The 21,411-nt window shown below is 41.0% G+C and overlaps 1 protein-coding gene across 4 annotated transcripts in view; it reads left to right on the top strand.

The window, feature by feature from the left end:
- ATXN7 (ataxin 7) overlaps positions 1-19,433 on the top strand; it is a 93,882-nt gene extending 74,449 nt beyond the window's left edge. For all 4 annotated transcript variants that reach the window (XM_053378309.1, XM_053378308.1, XM_053378311.1 and 1 more), the window contains 8 exons: positions 3,265-3,520; positions 5,832-6,091; positions 7,661-7,743; positions 9,097-9,362; positions 10,944-11,142; positions 11,864-11,985; positions 12,753-13,698; positions 15,965-19,433. In XM_053378309.1, coding sequence (XP_053234284.1) covers positions 3,265-3,520; positions 5,832-6,091; positions 7,661-7,743; positions 9,097-9,362; positions 10,944-11,142; positions 11,864-11,985; positions 12,753-13,698; positions 15,965-15,982 — 2,150 coding nt within the window. In that variant the 3' untranslated portion in view covers positions 15,983-19,433. The remainder of the gene's footprint in view (positions 1-3,264; positions 3,521-5,831; positions 6,092-7,660; positions 7,744-9,096; positions 9,363-10,943; positions 11,143-11,863; positions 11,986-12,752; positions 13,699-15,964) is intronic.
- Positions 19,434-21,411: the final 1,978 nt, after the last annotated feature.

Below are 21,411 nucleotides of genomic sequence, written 5' to 3'. Positions count from 1 at the left end.
AGCCTTTTCAGTGTTGATGCCCTGTTTATAAAATGCCCTCCCCCAAGAGGCTTGTGTCACGCCCAGTGCTTTTTTTCCTGGGGGGACGCAGGGGTACGCATATCCCAAAACATTTTGTGAATCTTAGTACTTTTGTCCATTTACTGTATTTGTTTCCCCCCGATTTGAACTATAAAATGGTGATTTTCTTGAGTCAAAATGAGAGTACCCCTAAACATTTTTAAAGGGGGGAAAAGTACTGGTCACACCCACTGAATATTTTAGATGCCATGACTTTTTTATTTGCCCAGGCCTTTTAATTACAAAAGGCATATTTGACAGTGTTCTTTTGCTGGTTTTGAAATGGTTTTACAGTGGTTTATTATCAATCATCGGAAAAATCTATACTCGCTTCCTGCTAACCAGACTAACCCAATGGGCCGAAGATTCCAATCTGATAGGCCATGAACAGGCTGGGTTTAGACCAAATCGTGCTTCTATTGACCATGCAATAATTCTATATCATTTGGCGCGGAAGTATTCTTCCCCCACTCATGGTCTTCTATGTGCCGCTTATAGACCTGAAGGCGGCTTTTGACAGTATCTCTAGAGAGCTGCTATGGGAAAAATTGGCAAAGTGGGGCATAGATAAAAGGCTGTTGTGGCTTATGATCAAATTACATGAAGGGACGGCCGCTAGGGTGAGGTTAACACCTGAGGGCGATCTCACAAACTCTGTACCAATAAATAAGGGGGTACGACAAGGGTGCATCCTTGCCCCCTATCTCTTTAACCTCTATATTAGTGACATGAGAACTCCCCTAGTTGAGGCCCAAACCACCATTCATGCACCCAGGCTTGCAGACTATCGCTGCCCTTACTATTGTACGCTGACGATGCGGTGATCCTCTCATATTCAAGAATCGGTTTGAGGAGGGCCTTTAAGATCTTCGCGTTATATTGCCAAACAAATTTACTTACTATTAACCATTCCAAATCTAAAGTCCTAATTTTTTCCAGGAGTCATAAATTGTATAGGTGGGAACTCAAGGGGAAGCCAATTGAACAAGTCTACAAATTTCAATATCTAGGAATTTACTTACAGCATAATATGGGATGGAAAGCGCATATCACATACTTACAAAATAAGGGCAAAGCCCTTATCTACGCTCTATTACGCCTTTTCTTTACAGAGGGGGCTATGCATGTTCCATCTGCCTTAAAAGTTTATAGTGCAAAAGTGGTTGCAACTATGGCCTATGCGGTCCCTTTATGGGGCGCTTTTGTAAACCTCGTGCCTCTGGTGACATTGCAAAATCTTTTTCTCAGACGCCTTTTGAAACTACCCTCCTGTGTAAGCAACTCGGCTATTCGCTTAGAACTTAAGACCCCCTCCTTAGAGATCCTGATGTGGAGACATGCCTTTAATTACTGGCTGTCCCTTTGGCATAAATTGCCCAATTACCATCTTATTCAGTGCCTTTGGAGAGATGAATTTACCAGCCCATGGGCAACAAAAATCCATTCCAAACTGTTGTCTTATGGAATCTCTCCTTCCGATATACTAAATTTAGATCTAATTACAGCAAAAAAGGTCATCAAACAAAGATTGGAGGAGGTTGATTTGCAACAAAATCTTACTACAGGTGGAGGTACATGTTCCCCGATAAATCAGGGCATTACATTTAGGTCCCCGATACCTCGATATCTGTCTACCTTATCGGTTGCGTCACATAGATTCGCTTTTGTTAAAGCCAGATTTAATGTGTTCCCCTCAAATGTGCTGAGCAATAGATTTTCTAACGGTAAAACCTCTGTTTTATGCGCATGTGACAACAAATCAATAGAATCCCTTTATCATATCTTGTTTAATTGTCCTTTATATATTGTTCCCCGATCAAGGATTCTGAGTTCAATCATTTTGGAAACTGTTGCTAAACCACCTGAATTACATCTAGCCTATCTACTCCAGGACATTGACTCTTATAGAACATTACAGGTTGCCAGATTCCTGAATTCAGTTCTTTCATATAAAAGACTTCATGGAATGCTGCATGACTATTAAAAATCTAGTAAACTCTATCCACCATCTTTATATTCAAGGCCACAATATGGTACATATAGAGATTGTATGTAACGTGAAGGAGATTATGCGTTGAAATATTTTAGTTGATATTTTAGAATGTAAAATGCTATTTTATTTATTGATTGGTTTTACCTTGTGGGCTTATAGCCGAATAAAGTATTATCTATCTATCTTTACAGTGCTGTGCCTATGCTGACTTTTAGATCATATTCCTTCTGATTAGTATTGTTTACAACTGATGGTGATGGCAAAAGTTTAAATGATAATTAGTGGGGGTTTTCAAATAAGTTTGTAAACTGCCAAGAGGACTTGAGTTGTATATAAATGTAACAAATAAGTTTGAATGACCCTAGACAAAACTTTCATAATGACTTCAATGCAGGTGTGCATGACCACAACAGGAATAGGTGGCTGTGGCTGCAACTAAAAACCTGAGGTTGCTAGGACCCTGCCCAGGGCCAGACTAGGCCATTTTCCCACTTGAGACGAATTGCCCTGCCACCTTCTCCGGGACTTCTTTCCATTGCCAACTGATAGCTTGGAGAGAGTGGGATGATCCCTGGGGGACAAAAGACAAGCTACAGCAAAGAGATATTCACGCTTACCCAAATGAACACTATTATTATTATTATTATTATTATTATTATTATTATTATTATTATTCCTGCCAACCTAGCAGTTCAAAAGCACATCAAAGTGCAAGTAAATAAATAGGTACCGCTCCAGTGGGAAGGTAAATGGCATTTCCGTGTGCTGCTCTGGTTTGCCAGAAGCGGCTTAGTCATGCTGGCCACATGACCCGGAAGTTGTACGCCGGCTCCCTCGGCCAATAAAGAGAGATGAGCGTCGCAACCCCAGAGTCGGCCACGACTGGACCTAACAGTTGGGGTTCCCTTTACTTTTAATTATTATTATAATAAAATGTGTGCCACTACTTCCTGTAACATTTTCACAGTGGTTTACCAAGTTAAAACAGTACCAACAATAACCAAGCAATCAATGGCAAAACAAACAGTAAAACAACAGCTGTAGGGGAAAACAGTGGGCACAATGTGGAAAGCCAACGCACAGCAGCAATCTGTGTCCAGAAAAAGCAGCTTTTTATTTCCACATGCAGTGGAGCAGAAGTTCCAACCTGGTTTAGAACCGGTTCCATATTCTCTGTGTTTGCTAACATGCTCCTTCTTTTTCCCTTCCAGAAAGAAGACACAGCTCCTCCAGCAAGCCACCTTTAACCCCTCCTTCCTCTTCAGTATTCTCCCTCTTTTCGCCTCTGACTTCAAAAAGCAAAGGTAGCAGCGGAGGTGGGAGCAGTCGTTCATCCAGTGGCGGAGGTACTAGTGCATCGTCATCATCCAGTTCCAAGTTGTTGAAGTCACCCAAAGACAAGCCGCCAATCAGTGGAAACAATAGGCCAATGCACCTGGTACATAGCAAAGGTCCCCATGACAAAATGTGAGTATGCTCTTATAAGGAGAGGCACTAAATGTTTAGCAATGGATACAAATACGATCTCAGTTTTGTATATCTCATTTTGAAAAGGCATATTTCATTTTGGTCTAGGCCTCCTTCCCAGTAACTGGTGTAAGATCGATGCATATCTTCCACCCACCCATTCCTTTTCTCGTCCAGTCACTAGTATAGTGGCACATAATGTTCTGGAGCTAATAGGAACCATGCTTGCATTAAACTGGGGTGTGGGTGGTTTGCAAATAATTGTTAGAGGTAACAATGGTTATCATTAAATATAGTGTGTAGACCTATATACTTCACTAGTGCTGGAAAGGGAAAGAAGAGGATAATTCACATGGGTACAAAAGAAGAAGGGCTTAGCCTATAGGATTCATGCAGAATATTTGATCTGCGCCAGGGTAGGGCTTTGGTCTTTTAGCTGCTGAGCTGTGACTTAAAATTACATTGCAATCCAATATGAAGGAGGCTGCACCAGCAGCATCACTGCTGCACTTTTTAATGTTTCTGGAAGGGGAAGGATGATATAGAAAAAGAGAAAAAACCATATCAAATTGGGGGGGAAAGGAAACATGCTCATACGGCAAAAAGAAAGTTAAGAGTTGGTTACAAGTTGCTAACTGGGATTAAATATGTTTCCTGAGTTTCCTAAGCATGCTGGAAACTTCTGAGTTAGAAGGTCAGGTGTTGGGTTGAAATAAGGGTCACCCACTAATTTTTATATTTTGTGTATTATTATTTTTTAATTTTGTACACTACTTTGCCTCCAAAGATCACAGGGCGGTTTACATTATAAAGTTGTTGGACATAGAAATCATACTGGTGCAACATTGAAGTAGAAATGTATTAAATGTCAAATGGTTTCTGCACACATACTCTAAAAAGTGAACAGCTGAATCTGATATATTGTGTACCTGAGAAAGAAGAACAAACGTGATCGAATAAAATGTGCATACGCTTTATAAAAGGGAGATGAGCAGCCAGACATCCTATTTTCTATTTTGAATTGAACACAGTAAGTTGGATCCAGACTTTGTCCTCCACTAACGGAAGCACTCTTTCAGTCCATGGGTTCCTTTGAATCTAGTGGAAACCTTTGCCCAGATGGGCAATTCACATTGTGGTCTGTGCACCCATCAAACACGCAACTATGCCTAATGATTGTATTAAGCATGGGACCGTTTGCAAATTAAAAAGGGGTAGGGAGCCTTTATTGAGATGTTCACTTTTCTGGTAAAACAGAATAGTGACACACATAAATCATTGGGGTCAACAGCAAAAAATGCAAAATATGTTTGTTTATTGTATTTTCTCTTTGAAAATTGATTTAAAGGTTTGTTTTTTAAAAAAAATGCCATAAAATTCAAAAACCCACATAATCAGTATGCAGGCTCTAACTTATTCCACAGTTTTTTAGTCATCAAAAAGCACAGTACAGCTTTTTCATTCTGTTCCTAGTGCTGTTTCCCATTTGTATGAAGCTGCTGGATGCACTCATTGAGGGTTAAGGCGTGGTGGTATCAGTATGCTAATGGCACCCAGCTCTTTCCTTCATACCATCTGAACCAGATGTAGCTATATCTCTGCTGAACTGGTGCCAGGAGGTAGTAATGGGCTGGATGAGGGCTAGTAAACGGAAGGTGGATTCTGACAAAAGGAGGGGTGCTGTTGGTGGGTGGTTCTAATGTTTGGGAACTGTGTATTTGGCCTGTTCTGGGTGGAGTTTGCATTGTCTCTGAAGCAGCAGGTACGTGCTTCTGCTAGATCCATTGTTGTCGTTGGGAGCTCAGGTAGTTTTATTGGCTAGGAGTGCCTATTGCCAGCTATGGCTGGTTCAGCAGCTATAGCCGTTCCTCGGTTGAAACACCTTGGCCACAATTTTGCTTGCTCTACACATCATATAGCATCTATTTTGTGGGATCTACACTGGCTACCAATGTGGTTTGGAACCACCTTTTCCCATATCAGCCAGCCTGTGCTATCAGATTGGTGGAGGGCACTGATTATCAGAGAATGTGTGAGGTTGTGCTATATGGCCTTCTCAGTAATTACACCCCAACTGTGGATTTCCCTTCCCTTTAGAGGCCTATGGATGGCTACATATCTAATGGAGATGCATCTGTTCTCCCAGGCTTTTAGAGGACCTGGCTGATCTGCTCTGGAGTTTAGGATTGTTTGTTTTATGTATCACTGCTCCTGATTTCTGTTTCAGCTGTATTTTACTTTGTGTTGGAAACTGCTTTGATGAAAAGCAGTCTACATATTTTATAATAAATTACCTATTTCCTCCTTGCAGCATGACTCCATCTGTCAAAGTGGAAAAAATACATCCAAAGATAGATGGTGCACTATTGAAACCTGCTGTTGGTCCAACCTGTTCTACTACTGTGAGCTCCTCAATAAAGACTGGCCTTAATCCCTCAATACCAAAGCCACCCTTGCCTTCCCCTGGACAGATACTGAATGGTAAAGGTCTTCTCTCTGTGCCTCCATACTCGGAAAAGAAGCAAGACGAGAGTACAAATAATAGGAAATTTTTACACAAAAGATTGTCAGGTAATTATTATACGGCATTTTTTTCCCCTCGCTTGCTAACAATAAAAATAAAAGAGCAACTGGCAAGGGTTCAGAAGCATTTTCTTCCGGCTTCAGATGTACTGTGGTTAATTTCTAACAAGCCAATGATTTGCGAAACTGGTTAACCAAAGTTCTGGGTCTGGGAGGGGACATGAAACATGCAAGGTTTGGGCTCTTTCACATATTGCTGTACCAAAGTTTAGTGTGACATCTGAGGAGAGCAAAGCTGTTGTATGATAATAAATCTTGTGCACTAGAAATGCTGTCTAAATCAGGCATAGGCAAACTCGGCCCTCCAGATGTTTTGGGACTACAGCTCCCATCATCCCTGACCACAGGTCCTGTTAGCTAGGGATGATGGGAGTTTTAGTCCCAAAACATCTGGAGGGCTGAGTTTGCCTATGCCTGATCTAAATGCTAACTCTTGGTTGGTTCCATAGCACCGTGTGCAGTGTACTTGCACAGGTATTACTTCCCTTTTTCTGGTGTTCCTCCATCCCTTCTTGGACCTTCTGGTGCAGCACTATTTGAGATCCTGCTGTTCAGAAAAATCAGCCACATATGCACGCCCAGCCTTCCTTGGATCCTAGCCAACATTATTAAATGTGCCTTAAATCATCATAATGTGGCATGAGCTAGAAATGCACAAAACGAAATACGCAAGTGCTGATTAATAGTGAAAGCGTTCACTATTTCCTTGAAAGTGTCCCTCATTTGAAGTATAATATATATTTTTTAAGCCTCCTAGGTGAATTAAGTGGTATGAAATCATTTCCCTGGTGCAAGAAATAGCCCTAGATAAAGGCCAAGAACCGACACAGTCCACACAGCTATATAGTTTTCAACTTGGAAGCTTTGATAGCAAATGAGGCAAGCCATGAACAGTGTGTTGACTCTTGGACAGGGGATCAGAAGAAAAGCACTTACGGGATGGGGGTTGCACATATAGATCTCTTGGGTCTTAGCTGCTGTGACCATTTATGGACCCACAGTTACGGAATTTTGCCAGTTATGGAAGCATGTACAGTTAAAGAAGAGCACTGTTATTTTTTAAATAAAAAAATAAGCGCACCTGCTCCTTAATCTCTTCAGTTTGTGTGTTTTTGAAATCTTAATATATGAATTTAAGAAGGTTTTCCTCCCGTTTTCTTACCTATAGCATCATATATAGATTTCTATATAAATGTAAGAGAGATGTGGCTTCCACTTGACTTAAAGTGTATGGTATATGTCAGTAACACTGAACTGTTAGAATATGACAGTATGATTCATTTTTCTAGTTTTACTTTAATTTATATTTCTTTACAAAGCATGCTCTTTGAGTCTGTGTGGTTTCTTTTTCACGGATTCTATAAAGAAGAGGGGCGTAGGTGTAAAGAAAAATACAAGTGTGGCAATACCTTTACTTGGTTTCACATCTTAAACTCAAAAGCAACTCTGGGGTTAGTTCTGCATTGAAATAAACAAATTCAATTTCTGAATGAAGCACAAATTGCTGCTGTTGTTGTTTGCATTGTTATTATTTGTATTATTATTTGTATTTAACAGAGAGAGAATTTGATCCTGATATCTACTGTGGCGTCATTGACATAGAAACGAAGAAACCCTGTACTAGGTCTTTGACATGCAAGGTAAGATGCCTTCTTAATGAACTAAGTTTTCTGAACGTCAGGACGGAGAAGTCAAAGTATGATTTAGGTGACTCAGACAACTTCCTGAAAAACAACTTAGAAAACTCTGTTATGGAAGCTAGTAAGAAGGTTAGAGCTAGACTGTAATAGGAAGAAAATCTAGTTTAATTTAAATCTTCATTTATGTGTTTTCAGACAATGCAGCTAAATGGTTCCAGTTCCTCCCTCCCACCCACTTTAAAAAAAAATTGGGAGATACTCAAATAGGTTTTGGCAAAATAGGGAGTTCTGCTTAAATACGACTTCATCTTTTGACATGGGGAAGCAAGGCAAGGCCACAGGAGATTCTGATGGGAAAATTCAGATACTGGAATTGCTATCCTAAAAGAATGCAAATGAAATGATTAAAGAAAATAAGCAAATGCAGTATAAAAATACAGATCAGATATGCTCTGAATTGCATTCACACTGTCAGCTCAGCTCCCTTACTAGGGCAATACTGCAAACCTCTTTGCTGTCCTTATTACCAAAGATGATGTGCAACTGTGAATCTGGCTGGGCTTGAACTGGTCCTAAAAATGTAGGGTAGGGTATTTATAGCTATAACATGTTGGAAGAATGGCTTGTACACAAAACCCTTTAACTGCTGTGCACAACACCTATATTTCCAGCAGAGGGAGCAGCAGCTAATGTATTTAACAAAATGGCATTTCTATGTTTAAGTGGGTATTAATGAAATTCAAGAAACACCATTATATTATATCACAAACACTGCGGAACTTGGATACACAATCCAGTGTTAATTGCTGTACTACCTATGGTTAGGACCATATGTACTGAATTTGATTTACCATGAGCTAGGAAACTCCATGATTATGACGTTTTAATGGGTTTAATGCTCACTTTTAATATCTTCTTAATGCCAGATGCAAGTATGGCACATGGCATTTGCAGGTCTTGTTTGAAAGTTTGGCCTGTGTCACTTCATGCCAGTTCATATATTTATGCAGCCAGACATATGATGCATATAATAGGCTCTTTTCCATTTTCCTCTCTGTATTCCTAGTATTCTTCCCTCTATCCATTTTTGTGGATTAGATTGGAGTTCCTTCTTGGCCAGGTCTCCCCACCACTACCAATTCTCCCCATTCCACTGTTCCTGATCCAAAAATGCTTCATAAATGACCACTCTACCCACCTCCCCATATGTATTGTGCTCTGTTTTCCTAAAAGCAAACAGGATAAATCTGCACTAGTAAAATGCCAGACATAACAATACAAGGCTTGGTTTTATATATATTGCACAGATATACCTCTTCAACCTGGAGTAATTGGTTGCCTTTTAATTTCCAGACACATTCCCTAACTCAACGGAGAGCTGTACAGGGTCGAAGGAAACGATTTGATTTATTACTAGCTGAGCACAAAAGCAAAACCAGGGAAAAAGAATTACTCCGCCATTTGGATCATCATCAGCAGATGCCCCCTCTCAGGGAACCACATCCCTCACCTTCAAGAACTTCCCAGGAGCTGCACCAAAATTCTCATGGAGTTATTCCTACAGAATCAAAGCCTTTAGTACCTACTAAACCCAAACCTCACACCCCCAGTCTTCCAAGGTAAATAAAATCACCCAGTGACTTAGGTAGCCTTTTGGTGAGGGAACTTGAGGAATTGTGACTTTCTGCATTAGGTCTGGTGAATAGTTGCTTGTCTGGTCCATCTGCTCCATTTGTGCCACTCCAGGTAGCACCAGATCTCCCATTTTAAGATCCTTTCACCCTCAGTGTCTGCACTGACCCATACCACAGTCTCACGTTAGAATTCCTATGACACCAGTATAGGCAATGCAGCATGCTTTTATGTTGCACTCTCACAAGCTCTGAATTGATCTGAATTAGCTCTGCTTATTAAGCTTAGCATGGTAACAAGTTAATGAAGATAAATGATCAGACCACCTAGATATTTTCAGGGTAAGGCGGCAGCCCAGACCATTGTGACCTGTTCCACAGTCGAGAAGCATGAGAACATTAATAGAGCAGCGGCTGAAGGCTGTAAATGCCAAATAGTTGAAAAGGTTTGGTCAAAGTCTCCATTCTTCTGAATTGGAGGCCAGGAGTCACCATTTCTAAGAACGACTGTCAAGCAAGCGCTCTAAGGCAAAAGGCGTTGTAGTTACCAAAGGCTATTGCCCAGTTTAGGGCTGGTTCACATAGTTGTTTTCAGCTGTATTTTCGGCATATGAACCCCCTGTACTTTCTGTGTCGGAAGAGCTGTGCAACCTTTGATTCAGCAGAGGGGTGCATTAATGTAAGACAGAGATTTCCCCCTGCAGCCCCCCACACTGTCAATTCTGTGTGGTTTTGTAGGGTTCCTCAACTCTCTAGAACAGATTTCCAGGGATTTACAATGGTCCAGTGTTGTGTGATTATTACTATTTTTTTGTAAGAAACTATTACTTTTCATGCATGTTCATATGTGTTGTAATTTCATGTTAAAATACAAATTTTAACAGCTTGGATATGTGAGATAGATGGTGTTTGTTTCTATTCAGAGGGGCTCAAGGCAATATATGTATATATTGCTGCCCACCCCCATGTTGTCCTCACAACAACCCTGTCAAATGTACGATACTTAGTGACTGGTCCATGGGCATCCAGTGATCTTTGTGATTAAGCGCAAATGGGAACTTGGGTCTCCTCAGTCCTTGTCTACCGCTCAAACCACTACACCAGCCTTTCCCAGCCTGCTGCCCTCCAGATATTGTTGGATTACTGCCCCTATCATCTCTGGCCACTATCCATGCTGTCTGGTACTGATGATAATTGTTGTCCATAACATCTGAGGGTACCAGGTTGGGGGAGGCTGAATTTATACCAACTCTCAGTTCATCAGAGTGCTTGAAGTCTTTGACTGCCAGAAAGGTTAGGAAAGAGAGAGAGAACATGTGGATCTCCCTCTGTTTCCTGTTCTTCTTACGCTGCTTATCATCAGCCTCTAGTGAAGTGCTTATTGCTTACTTTTGACACTGCTGTGGGATTGGTCTGCCAATTCATTGTGCCATTTTTGCATATATAATATAGGAATAAGTCCTATGCTCTAAATCTAAGACCTTTGTTCTATAAATACACTTTAATACATTTTTAAGCCAAGTTATAAAACATTCGTTGGTATTTAACTGTGATTCCTCTTTTATGAAGGCCTCCTGGCTGCCCAGCCCAACAAAGTGGGAATGCCCCAAATGAATCTCCATCAGTCCATGAATCTCCACATGCTCCCTTACCTGCAGCTGAGCCAGCATCTCGGTTATCCAGCGATGAGGGAGAATGTGATGAAAAAGAAGAGCCTGTTGAAAAACTGGATTGTCTTTATTCAGATCATCATCCTCAACCAGCTGCTGTACGTTTCCCAGTTTATATTTTCCTTGTATTTCCCTTGCTTGGTGTTTTAAACGTGTGCATAAGCAGCAATACTTCATGTTCTCTAGAGGAAGGAGCATTCAGATGTAGCTGTGGGTTCTAGATACAGAAGACTGCTGAATACTGAATCACTGGGGTTGGTTGCAATCGCTGTGGTAGGCATTACAGTGGTACCTCGGGTTACATATGCTTCAGGTTACAGACTCCGCTAACCCAGAAATAGTGCTTCAGGTTAAGAACTTTGCTTCAGGATGAGAACAGAAATCGTGCTCCAGCAGCATGGTGGCAGCAGGAGGCCCCATTAGCTAAAGTGGTGCTTCAGGTTAAGAACAGTTTCAGGTTAAGTACGGACCTCCGGAACGAGTACTTAACCCGAGGTACCACTGTAAATTATTCTGAGACACAAGAAGCTAGCATGGTGACAGAGAAGCTGAAAGGCTGCTTTTAGCATCGGTATTCCACAGAGAAATAAGATCTTTGGGCAGGATCGATTGCTCTATAAGATATATAGTATATTTGTTGGATTCCTTCAGATGGAAGTTCTGAGTTGTAAGAGAGCCACAGATAATCATGAATGCTTATGATTCTTTCTATATGTTGTTTTATTGCAACTGTTTTATTTGTCTTTGCTTTATTTTATATTTGCTAATATGCAACATCTGGTTGAGAAATTTACTAAAGTAACTATCCCTCCCCCCCAGTTTTGCACATTTGGTAGTCGACAAATTGGAAGAGGTTACTACGTGTTTGATAAGCGGTGGAACCATATTCGATGTGCACTTAATGTCATGGTGGACAAGCATCTTAACTCACAGATGTGGAAGTGAGTAGAAACAGAACAGGCTGTCATATATCTCATTGTGAAGTGGGGTGTTCTGCACGCACGGGGTGAAGGAGGAAAGTGTGTTTTCTTTTGCAGTTAAGGAGCGTTAACATTAAGCATCAACACATTGTCTTAGGTGTTTCTAAATTAACGGAAATGATCCATTTTCTCAACTGAGGCATCCTTCCCAATTAATGAACTACCAGCGTAGCCTTGAGTACCCAGCACAAGAGAGGTAACACATGTATACATTGTTAGATCATTTGCCAGTTTCAGGCAGCCAACCCAGAGGTCTGAGCGAGAGAACCTTTTTGGACAGAAGAGAGCAGAAAAACCAGATTTCCTTGACAACTTCTGAATACCAGTTGCTGGAAACCGCAGGAGAGAAGAATAGTGTTGTGCTCAGGCCTTCCTGCAGGTTTCCCATGGGCCTCTGGTTAGCTACTGTGTGAACAGAGTGCTGGACTAGAGGTGCCATTGGCTTGGTCCAATAGAGCTATTACCAGGTTCTTAGGAGGAGAGATTTGGACATTGCTTTCTTCAAAATCTGTTAGGTTGCCAGCAAGAATGCTGGCAACCCTTGGTGAAGCTAGGTGGACAAGGGGGATCCCTGGTATCTAATTCTGATGACCATTTGTGTAGGGCCTTTGACTCTGTGCCCACTGTGCCTTTTCAGTCTTCTTTCTGTTAAGGTAGCAGATTTTTTTTATGGGCAAAATAGAATTAACCCACGGAGCACTAACGACCTGCTTTTCCCTGCCGCCTAGGAAAATTCCTCCAGCGACAAGCAACACTACATCCTTGCGCGCTCCACACCGGACAAGCTCGACGCCTGTGTCGCAGTACGGCTCCAGCACAACAGGTTTCCTCTTGCCCGCCACAGCTATGCCCTCGCCAGCACACGTGTCTCCTTCCTGTTTATCTCTCAGTGGGAAATCGGTACCATCCCACGGGACTACGCTCAATGCCAACCCTGCAAGTTTTGGTGCAGCAGAACCTGCCTGCAGTATGCAATCAAGACAAGTGTCTACATCCCCTTCCACGCCTCCAGTGCTTTCCTCGGTACCGTCGCCTCTGTCCAGCAAACCTCAGAAATTGAAATCCAGCAAGTCTTTCAAGCCTAAGGAATCTTCTGCTAGCAGCGCCAACTGCAACAGTACCAGTAGCAACAGCAGCGGTGGCAGCTCAGGAAAGAAGCGTAAGAACAGTTCTGCGCTGCCAGCACCTTCTTCTCATTCCACAGAGTCCTTTAGGAAGAACTGTGTGGTGAACTCTGGAAACTCTGGGGCTTCTTATCACTCGCCTGGGATGTCTTCGTCCCACAGCCTCAACTGTATGACTGGTAAAGCTAACTCGGTTAGCCTCAAACATGACCAATCAGGGAGGGGCCCTCCGACTGGGAGCCCTGCAGAATCTATAAAAAGAATGAGTGTGATGGTGAACAGTGGCGATTCCACCCTGTCGTTGGGGCCGTTCATTCACCAGTCCAGCGAGCTGACGGTCAACTCGCACGGCGGGTTTTCACATTCACATCCTTCCCTAGACAAATTCATAGGAAAGAAAAGAAAGTGCTCGCCTGGTTCAAGCAGCATAAACAGCAGCAGCAAAGCAAACAAGGTTGCCAAATTGCCGCCAGTGAACAACATTCACACGAAACACACTGGTGCAATCCCAGGGACACAAGGACTGATGAACAATTCTATCCTTCATCAGGTATGAAATCTTACTTGGGCCATATTGATATCCAGACAAGTTACTTTGACAAATTCCCATTCCGGACAGTTACTTGCCTACTGGAGGTGATTTTTTTTTTGTCAGAGATGTTGGCGCTGGATATCTTGGGTGTGTGTATGCTTCGCTTTGCAAAATGGTTTATTATTATTATTAACTCCCTCGCCGCCATGGATGCTGTTGCTTCTTAGAAGCACAATTCCCTTTCATCTTTTGGGACTTGTTGAATTTTTAAGACATGGCACAGATTCCTTGTTGGGGGAAATAGCACGTTCCAGCTGGACTCACCTATATATCCTGAAGGGCTTTCCTGTTTTCAGCTATGGGAAACCAAAGACTCCTTCATGTTTGAGGATATTATTATTATTTATTAAATTTGTACAGTGGTACCTCGGGTTACATACTCTTCAGGTTACATACACTTCAGGTTACAGACTCCGCTAACCCAGAAATAATACCTCAGGTTAAGAACTTTGCTTCAGGATGAGAACAGAAATTGTGCTCCGGCAACACGGCAGCAGCAGGAGGCCCCATTAGGTAAAGTGGTGCTTCAGGTTAAAAACCGACCTCCTTCAGGTTAAGAACCAACCTCCAGAATGAATTAAGTACTTAACCCGAGGTACCACTGTATACCACATTTCATCCAAGGATCCCTGAGCAGTTCACAAAATAAAAATAGTAAATGAGAACTCAAAATACATAATAAAGCAAAAGCAAAAACAAACCAATAAACCTTGCTTCCATAAACACATTTAAAAGGCCATAGAATAGCCAAAGGTCTGGTTATAGAGATATGTAATAAAGATAAAGATATGTAATAAAGGCACCAGGGAAGCCTCTCTGGGGAGAGCATTCCACAAGCAGGGAACCACTACAGAAAAGGGCCATTTTTGTGTTGCTGCCCTCCTGACCTCTCATGGAAGAGGCACACAAAGAAAGGCAACAGATGATTGCAGGGTCCAGGTCAGTTCATACAGGGAGAGGTGGTCCTTGATGTATTGCGTTCTTTGGCCAGAACCAGCACTTTGAATTAGTCCTGGAAACTAATCAGCAGCCAGTCAGTGCAGTCGGGCCAGGATTGATGTAATATGCTCAAACCATTTTGCCCTGGTGAGCAACCTGGCCACTGAATTCTGCCCTAGCAGAGGCAGCCGTATGTATAATGCGTTGCAGTAATCTAACCTAATGGTTATCGGAGCAGAGACAACGCAAGTTAGACTAGGCCACCAGCCGAAGCTGAGCGAAGGCACTCCGCACCACTGAGGCCACCTGAGTCAGAAGCAACAGCAAAGGATCTCAAAGTATTCCTAAGCTGTGTGCCCACTCCTTTACCAAAGGAATGTAACTCCATCAAGATCAGGCGACCTCCCACCTATCCAGTCTAGGGAACCACTCACTGACAGTGCCTCAGCCTTCTCTGGCTTGAGCTTCCGTTTGTTGGCTCTCATCCAGTCCATTCCTTCACATAGGCAGAAACGGGTACCCCATGGGGCTGCTTGCAAGTTGGAAGAGCTTAGTTGTGCCATTGAAAACAACTCAAACAGATAGCTTTGTGCCAGTGGGATTCAAGTCCGTTTGCCTTTCGCCAGATTGCCAGCTTGTAGCTTAAATATCACTAGTGGATCAACTAATAGTTTTTTTCAAATCTGCTGCACCCGCCAAGAAAAGCAGCATTGATTTATTTTATTTTTTTAACAGGGCACAATGGGTTCCATAGTTATTTATTTGATAATTACTGGTCATCTCAGCAACCAGGGGCAGGTGCCTTGTTGCAAATGAACAAGTTGCTGATTGGAATTGACAATATTATACCACAATGAACTAAAGAGAGGATATGGGACTGGGCAGTAAAACAGAAATTCATGTTTTTTAATCAGTAACCTTACTGAAATTTTAGAAGCCACTTCATAATTTTCAACCTTGATGACAAGTAATTGAACTTTGCCCATATACTGTGTAAAAAAGAAAAAAAAGGTTTTCCTTTGACGCATAAGAAAGGGAGGGGTCAAGTAGGTTTTTGCTGTTGCTGTGACAAAGAACCCTATACAGAAATATGCCAACATGATATAGCAATAAAATGCATATAGTTTTTCCCCACCCCAAGAAAGTAGATGTTTGGTTGCCATCCTGTGCCACTGAATTTTGCCAAAGCATATTTTGGGGATCCAAGATGATATAATTGGACATAGCTTTATCACTTAAAATATTTAATATTTATCTGTTTTTCCTCTTTTCATTTGTGCGAAAGCCAAAGGCTCGTCCCTAACAGTTGACACAGACAATGCCATGGTAAGAAAAGAACTGGATTATTTTCACTACAAGCGGGGAAAAATGAATAAATCTCCATCTGGAAATCCTGGACTCCAAGATGCCTTTTGAGTTCTCCCAGCTTCCCACAGTCCTCAGGTGTGGAAATCTACTGGACTGTCACACAATCAAGGGGTTTCCCTGAAGCCATGTCTGTAGCAGCGAAGCTTGGAAATGGACTCTGGATTGCCGTTCAGCCACAGGATGTTTCCTCTCAGTGTTACCGGTGGTCTGGACAGCTTGCTACAAAAGTCCTGTGAGATTTCACTTACAGGAGTACATCACCTTGCCACTATTTGATCTAGGTTGGTTGGGCAAAGCAATGTTTGGGAAAGAACATTACTGTGGACTTGTTTTTTTCTTTTCTTCTGATAGTGTCATAGGCATAATTAACTGCCCCTTTGGCACTGTCCAGTGAAAACCCCTCACAAAGGAGGGGGCACAATGTGTTAGGCACAATAAACAGAAGAAGAAGAAGAAGAAGCCCTCAACAAGGGAATACGGCTTTAGTGTTTTATAGCAATGTTCCTTGATTGGAATGCAAAAATAGCACAACTTAGAAAACAAAAACGGTCTACATTTTCCCAGCCTTTTGCAAGTAATTTGGGATAAGAAGCTGTCAGGAGTTCTAAAAAACAAACACAAAAATGTTCATGGCCATCACTGAAAAATTAAAAAAGAAGAAGCATATTTAAATAGTGAAATCACATGGTACAGAACAATTTTATGAGCATCATCTACCAAGCACAGCTGCTCAGTATTCTTCATTCATTCCAGTGGAGCGTTCGTCGGGTCCTGTACAACTGCCACTGAAATGAAATAAGGTTGCACAGCGACATTGTATGGAGGAGGGCTGTGCCTGCTTGATTTTGAATAAAATTGCTTTGATCTTTTTTTAAAAAAAAATATCCCCCCCAAACCCAGATGCAAAACTCTCAAATCCAAAATGGTGAATGACCTCTAAAACTCTTCCCAAAGAATATATTTCTTGACCTATACTGTATGCCATAAGCCTTTGTTGTTTTGGATAGGTGGGTAGGGGAAACTGAAAATGCCAATCTAAGTTGGTTGTACCATCCAACCTTTTAAAAAACAGAACACAAAGTAGTCCTTATAAAATGCAAACCTTTAAAACAATGAAATCTCACTGCTATTTTTCTTGAAAGATTTTTCCAGTAAGTTGATGCCTTGTTCACATAACCAAATTAGCATTCCGTTTAATAAAGTCCACATTCAGATTTTTTGGATGACTGCATTAAGTGCCAGTTCAAATTCTGAGCTCAGTGTTAAATCCACCCCTTGTACAGCCATCTTGTGAGCAAAGGGGGAGTGTTTTAAACGCCATCCACTCCCAAGTGGTCATTCCCCTCGCTCCCATGAGCAAAGGTGTTTTGTTTTAAAGTAATATCCTCAGAAGGGCTTTAATGTTATCATTTGATCTGGATGTTTGTGACACTAGTGAATCTCCAACTACAAGCTGGAATTTCTACACATTTTATCACGTGAAAGGAAAAAAATAAAAATAAACCCCAAACCATAGGTCATAACACAGGCAGAGCTTTCCTTCAGCAAGCCCGTAGAAAGTAAATTTCTATCCATTTAAATGGGGTGTGTTTTGGATTGTGGATTCAGACAGCCTCCCCAATGAGAATTTGCTCTTGCAATAATCAAGTGAGGCTAGATTGTCTGAGGGTGCCGACTAACTGCAGACTCTGCTGAAGCTACAGTTCTCAGCATGCTGTATTTTCACCACTTCTCAAAGTGATGGGTGCAGAATCCATTGCACCTTGGGTACCCCATCAGATCACCTAGCTCTGTTCCACTCCTGTCCTTGATAAAATGCGTGGCCAAATGGTTAGCAGTACTCACTGAGGAAGAAAGCTGATTGTCTGAATCTATCCTCAACAGGGCTTGTGCAGGAGAAGCTCTCGGTGGAATGTGTGCCTGTAGTCTTCTGCCTTAAAGGGGCACCAGATCTTGCTGAGATTAGACAATCTAAGCCTTTCTAATTCACACAGCCCAGCCTCTCTCCCGACCATGGTGGTGCATTGCACATCAGGGATTCCGAAACCACCACAAGCAGCAGCTGCTTGGGTTTTGTTTTTTAAAACCTGTTGAGGTTTTCCAATTTGCTATGATTATTAAAACACAGTGAAGCAACAAGACTCTATGCAGACAACTCTAAAGCCTTGAATTCACAAAAGATCATGTGTTTGTTTTTTAAGTAAAGGAATAATATTTTGGATGGTGTTGATTATGCAAATATTTTAAAAGAGGGAGGGCTTGAACAACCCTTCAGTTTCGAGAGGATGCTATAAAATGTTAAAACCTCTTAATTGGCTTACCTGGGGCATGGGAGGAGACGACCAAAGTAATGTATCTGCTCTGCAGAGAGAAAATCGATACTGACTCCTTTCCATGTGTTGGATATTTTTGATCACAAGTGCAATTTGGTTTTGATAGATTTACCTTCGAAGGCTGACAAATTTTTCATAAGTTAAACCTTTAGTGGCTTTAAGTACTCAAAAATGTCTGTTTTATAAATATTATGTTGCTCTGAAAGCATCAAAGCAAGTCTTAGGCTCCTTAAAAGACATGCAGATCTTTGTAAAAAGTTCAGCAGTTAACCACTGTGTTTAATTTATATGAGTTGCAGCTCTGGGCCCAATTCCCACTGTGAATGTCTCCGCTGCAAGCCATGTTGAAACGGGAGCTTCACACAAACACAGCCATGCTCTTGCGCAAAGCCCGCCTGATGCATTCAGTGGGGCTTATGTAAGTGACATTCCAGGATGGAATTGTGGCCTGTATCTGTCTGTTATGGCTTATAATTTTAAAACTTGCCATGAATAGAACCAGAGGACGTCTTAATTTATGCCTGCCCTCAAAGTGTAGACTTGCTTAAATATTATACAAACAATATTCCATTTTGGGGGCTTAGTAATAAATGGAATGATTGTATTTGAAGCTTTTATTGTCTGACAACATTCTTATTGTAAATAATTAAGGAAATTTCAGATTTAATTTATCTTGCAAGATTTGCAGTGGCTGGGTTGTTTCTTAGAAAGATTTTGGTATTAATTTAAGAGATACAATTTTTATAGTCTTTCCAGCTTCTCATTATGACTCCTGCAGTTTTCTTAACCTAAAATAAATAAATAAATTAAAAAATGTTGCAATGATGAACAAAGAATTATACGAAAATAATGAAACCCATACTTTTGTATCTTTATTTTGGAATTTCTTGTTCTATTATAAATATTGAAGTATCCCTATTTCAGAAGACATATTTTGTTAATTGATTGTACATATTTAAATATGTATTTTTGCACAGGTCTTTTTTTCTTATATCCAGTTTTGGTACAATTGAAAATCATCTAGTATTTATTAATTAAAAAGAGAAAAGCAAATACTTTTTTTATAATTTGAAGTGGTTCACTGCCAATCCAATAGATAACATGCCTACTTTGCAGTTTTTAAGGGATGTCTCTTGTTTGGGGAGGGGGGAGGGGGAAGAGTTTTGTCTCTTTCTTTTAATGTCTTGGGAATTGCTGGATACAAACGAAGGCTCTGGCATTGCAGTCTGATGCCCGCAGGCGCCACTTCTCTAAGCAGAAAGGCTGTGTGGCATTTAGATGCATATGGTTAGCCTGCTCTGGTATACACAACATTTCTAGTCCCAGAAGACTACCTTTTAGTTATGACACACGGCTTCTAATTCTTTTTTTTCTTTTTCTTTTAGCATTTGTGTATGTGTGCACATGTATGTGAGTCTTTACGTGGTTTAAAAAACTAATGGAAAAACTGAAAGTGCCTGATTTATATATCTAGATTTTAAGCTTGGACTGTTTTTTAGACAGCTTCTCCTTTAAAGACTTGAATGTTCTGTTGGAAAAAAGAATTGGAGCTTGCTTTCCCCACCTACATATGACTACATATTAACGCGGGAGAGAGGATGGCGGAAGGGGCGGGATAAAACAAAATCAAAAGATCCGATTGAAGCGAGTCCCTAGTTCATAAATAATGCCAAGGGTTCTGGAGATACTTTTCAACAAGTAAATCTGAATATCAGCTAGAACTTAAAAACAAAATGAAACAAAAACAGAATGTTGACATTATTTTGTATTATTGAAAAAAAAGTTACCTCTCGAAGCAATTTTACAAAGCCGCCACCAGGCTATCCTCTGCACAAGCCTCGCTGAAATGAATGGGATTTAGCAAGTGCGTAACTCCCTCTTCGTTCCAGTGAGGTTTGAATGAGAGCGGTTCACATAGTGTGGTTTCAACCTATCATCTTCCGGTAAGTCGTCTTCCGGCAAGAGTTGTTATTGCCAAGGATGTTTGTTTCTGTTTTGTCTTTTTGGGAAGGGGGGAATTGTACGGTGAAGGGGATTGGGCTTGAAAAGATTGTTCTGCTTTCCTCAAGCAGAAGGTCGTTTATTTTAAATGCTTTTGTGCAAAATATCCTACTTTTTATGAAAGGTGATTATTGTTATTTTTTAATGAGCACTACATAATGTCAATAAGAATGTAGGCTGCGGAAGCTTCTTGCTTTTGGAGTTGAGCCCGGCTCCATAGAAAGGGGGAAAAAGCAATCTCCTGTGTAAAATGTGTGAATAGTTTGATAATTTGTATACATATTCAAGAGCATCTGCTCAGAGCTGAACTTTTTTGTGTTGGCTGCTGTATAGTACATGAACAAATGTCATGGGGTAGAAAAAAATTACTTTGGATATTTAAAAGAAGAAAATAAATATATAGTCTATTTGTTTTGTAACAAGTTTCTGTAAATAAAATAATTTATACTATTTATAAGAAAAAAGTTGTGCTTTTGCTTCATGACCAGGAAATTAGCTTGTTGTATAAACAAGATGTTACTGAAACAAGGCAATAAAATTGATTAGGTTGTCTTTATGAGATGCACAATTATGTTTCTGCTTCATTACGAAGACCAGCAAAAATTAGTCGTAGCGGAAGGAAAATGTTAGCTTCTGCCTGCCAAGAACCCCAACCCATGTATGTCAGGTAGATGCACAGCAAAGCTGGGTTAGTGTTCATTTACTACTGTTTTTGAGGCAAACTTTTTAAAGAACAGGAAGAAAGGGACACAGCTTTGATATGGACAGTGATTTGCCTACACTGCAAGTTCAGATTATGAGTTTCTCCAGTCTCCCTTACTTTGAGTGTGTCCAGTTTCTGTTCCTACATCAATCAGTGCTGAAACAGTGGGCTAAACAAGTATTTGGAATACCCAGGGCCGTGGCATAAGGTGAGTGAATGCTACTGCACCTCTCGCTGGGTTCACTAAACCAGATTATGGGATATGCAGATAGAGAATATATCACTGACACTGCCTGCCCTCAAAGTCCATCAAGGGAAGTGGTTGCC

The sequence above is a fragment of the Podarcis raffonei genome, chromosome 2 (genome assembly GCF_027172205.1).
Source record: "Podarcis raffonei isolate rPodRaf1 chromosome 2, rPodRaf1.pri, whole genome shotgun sequence".
In the NCBI taxonomy this organism is placed as follows: domain Eukaryota; kingdom Metazoa; phylum Chordata; class Lepidosauria; order Squamata; family Lacertidae; genus Podarcis; species Podarcis raffonei.
The sequence above is the reverse complement of the archived record's forward strand: the minus strand, read 5'-3'. Positions and strand labels throughout refer to the sequence as shown.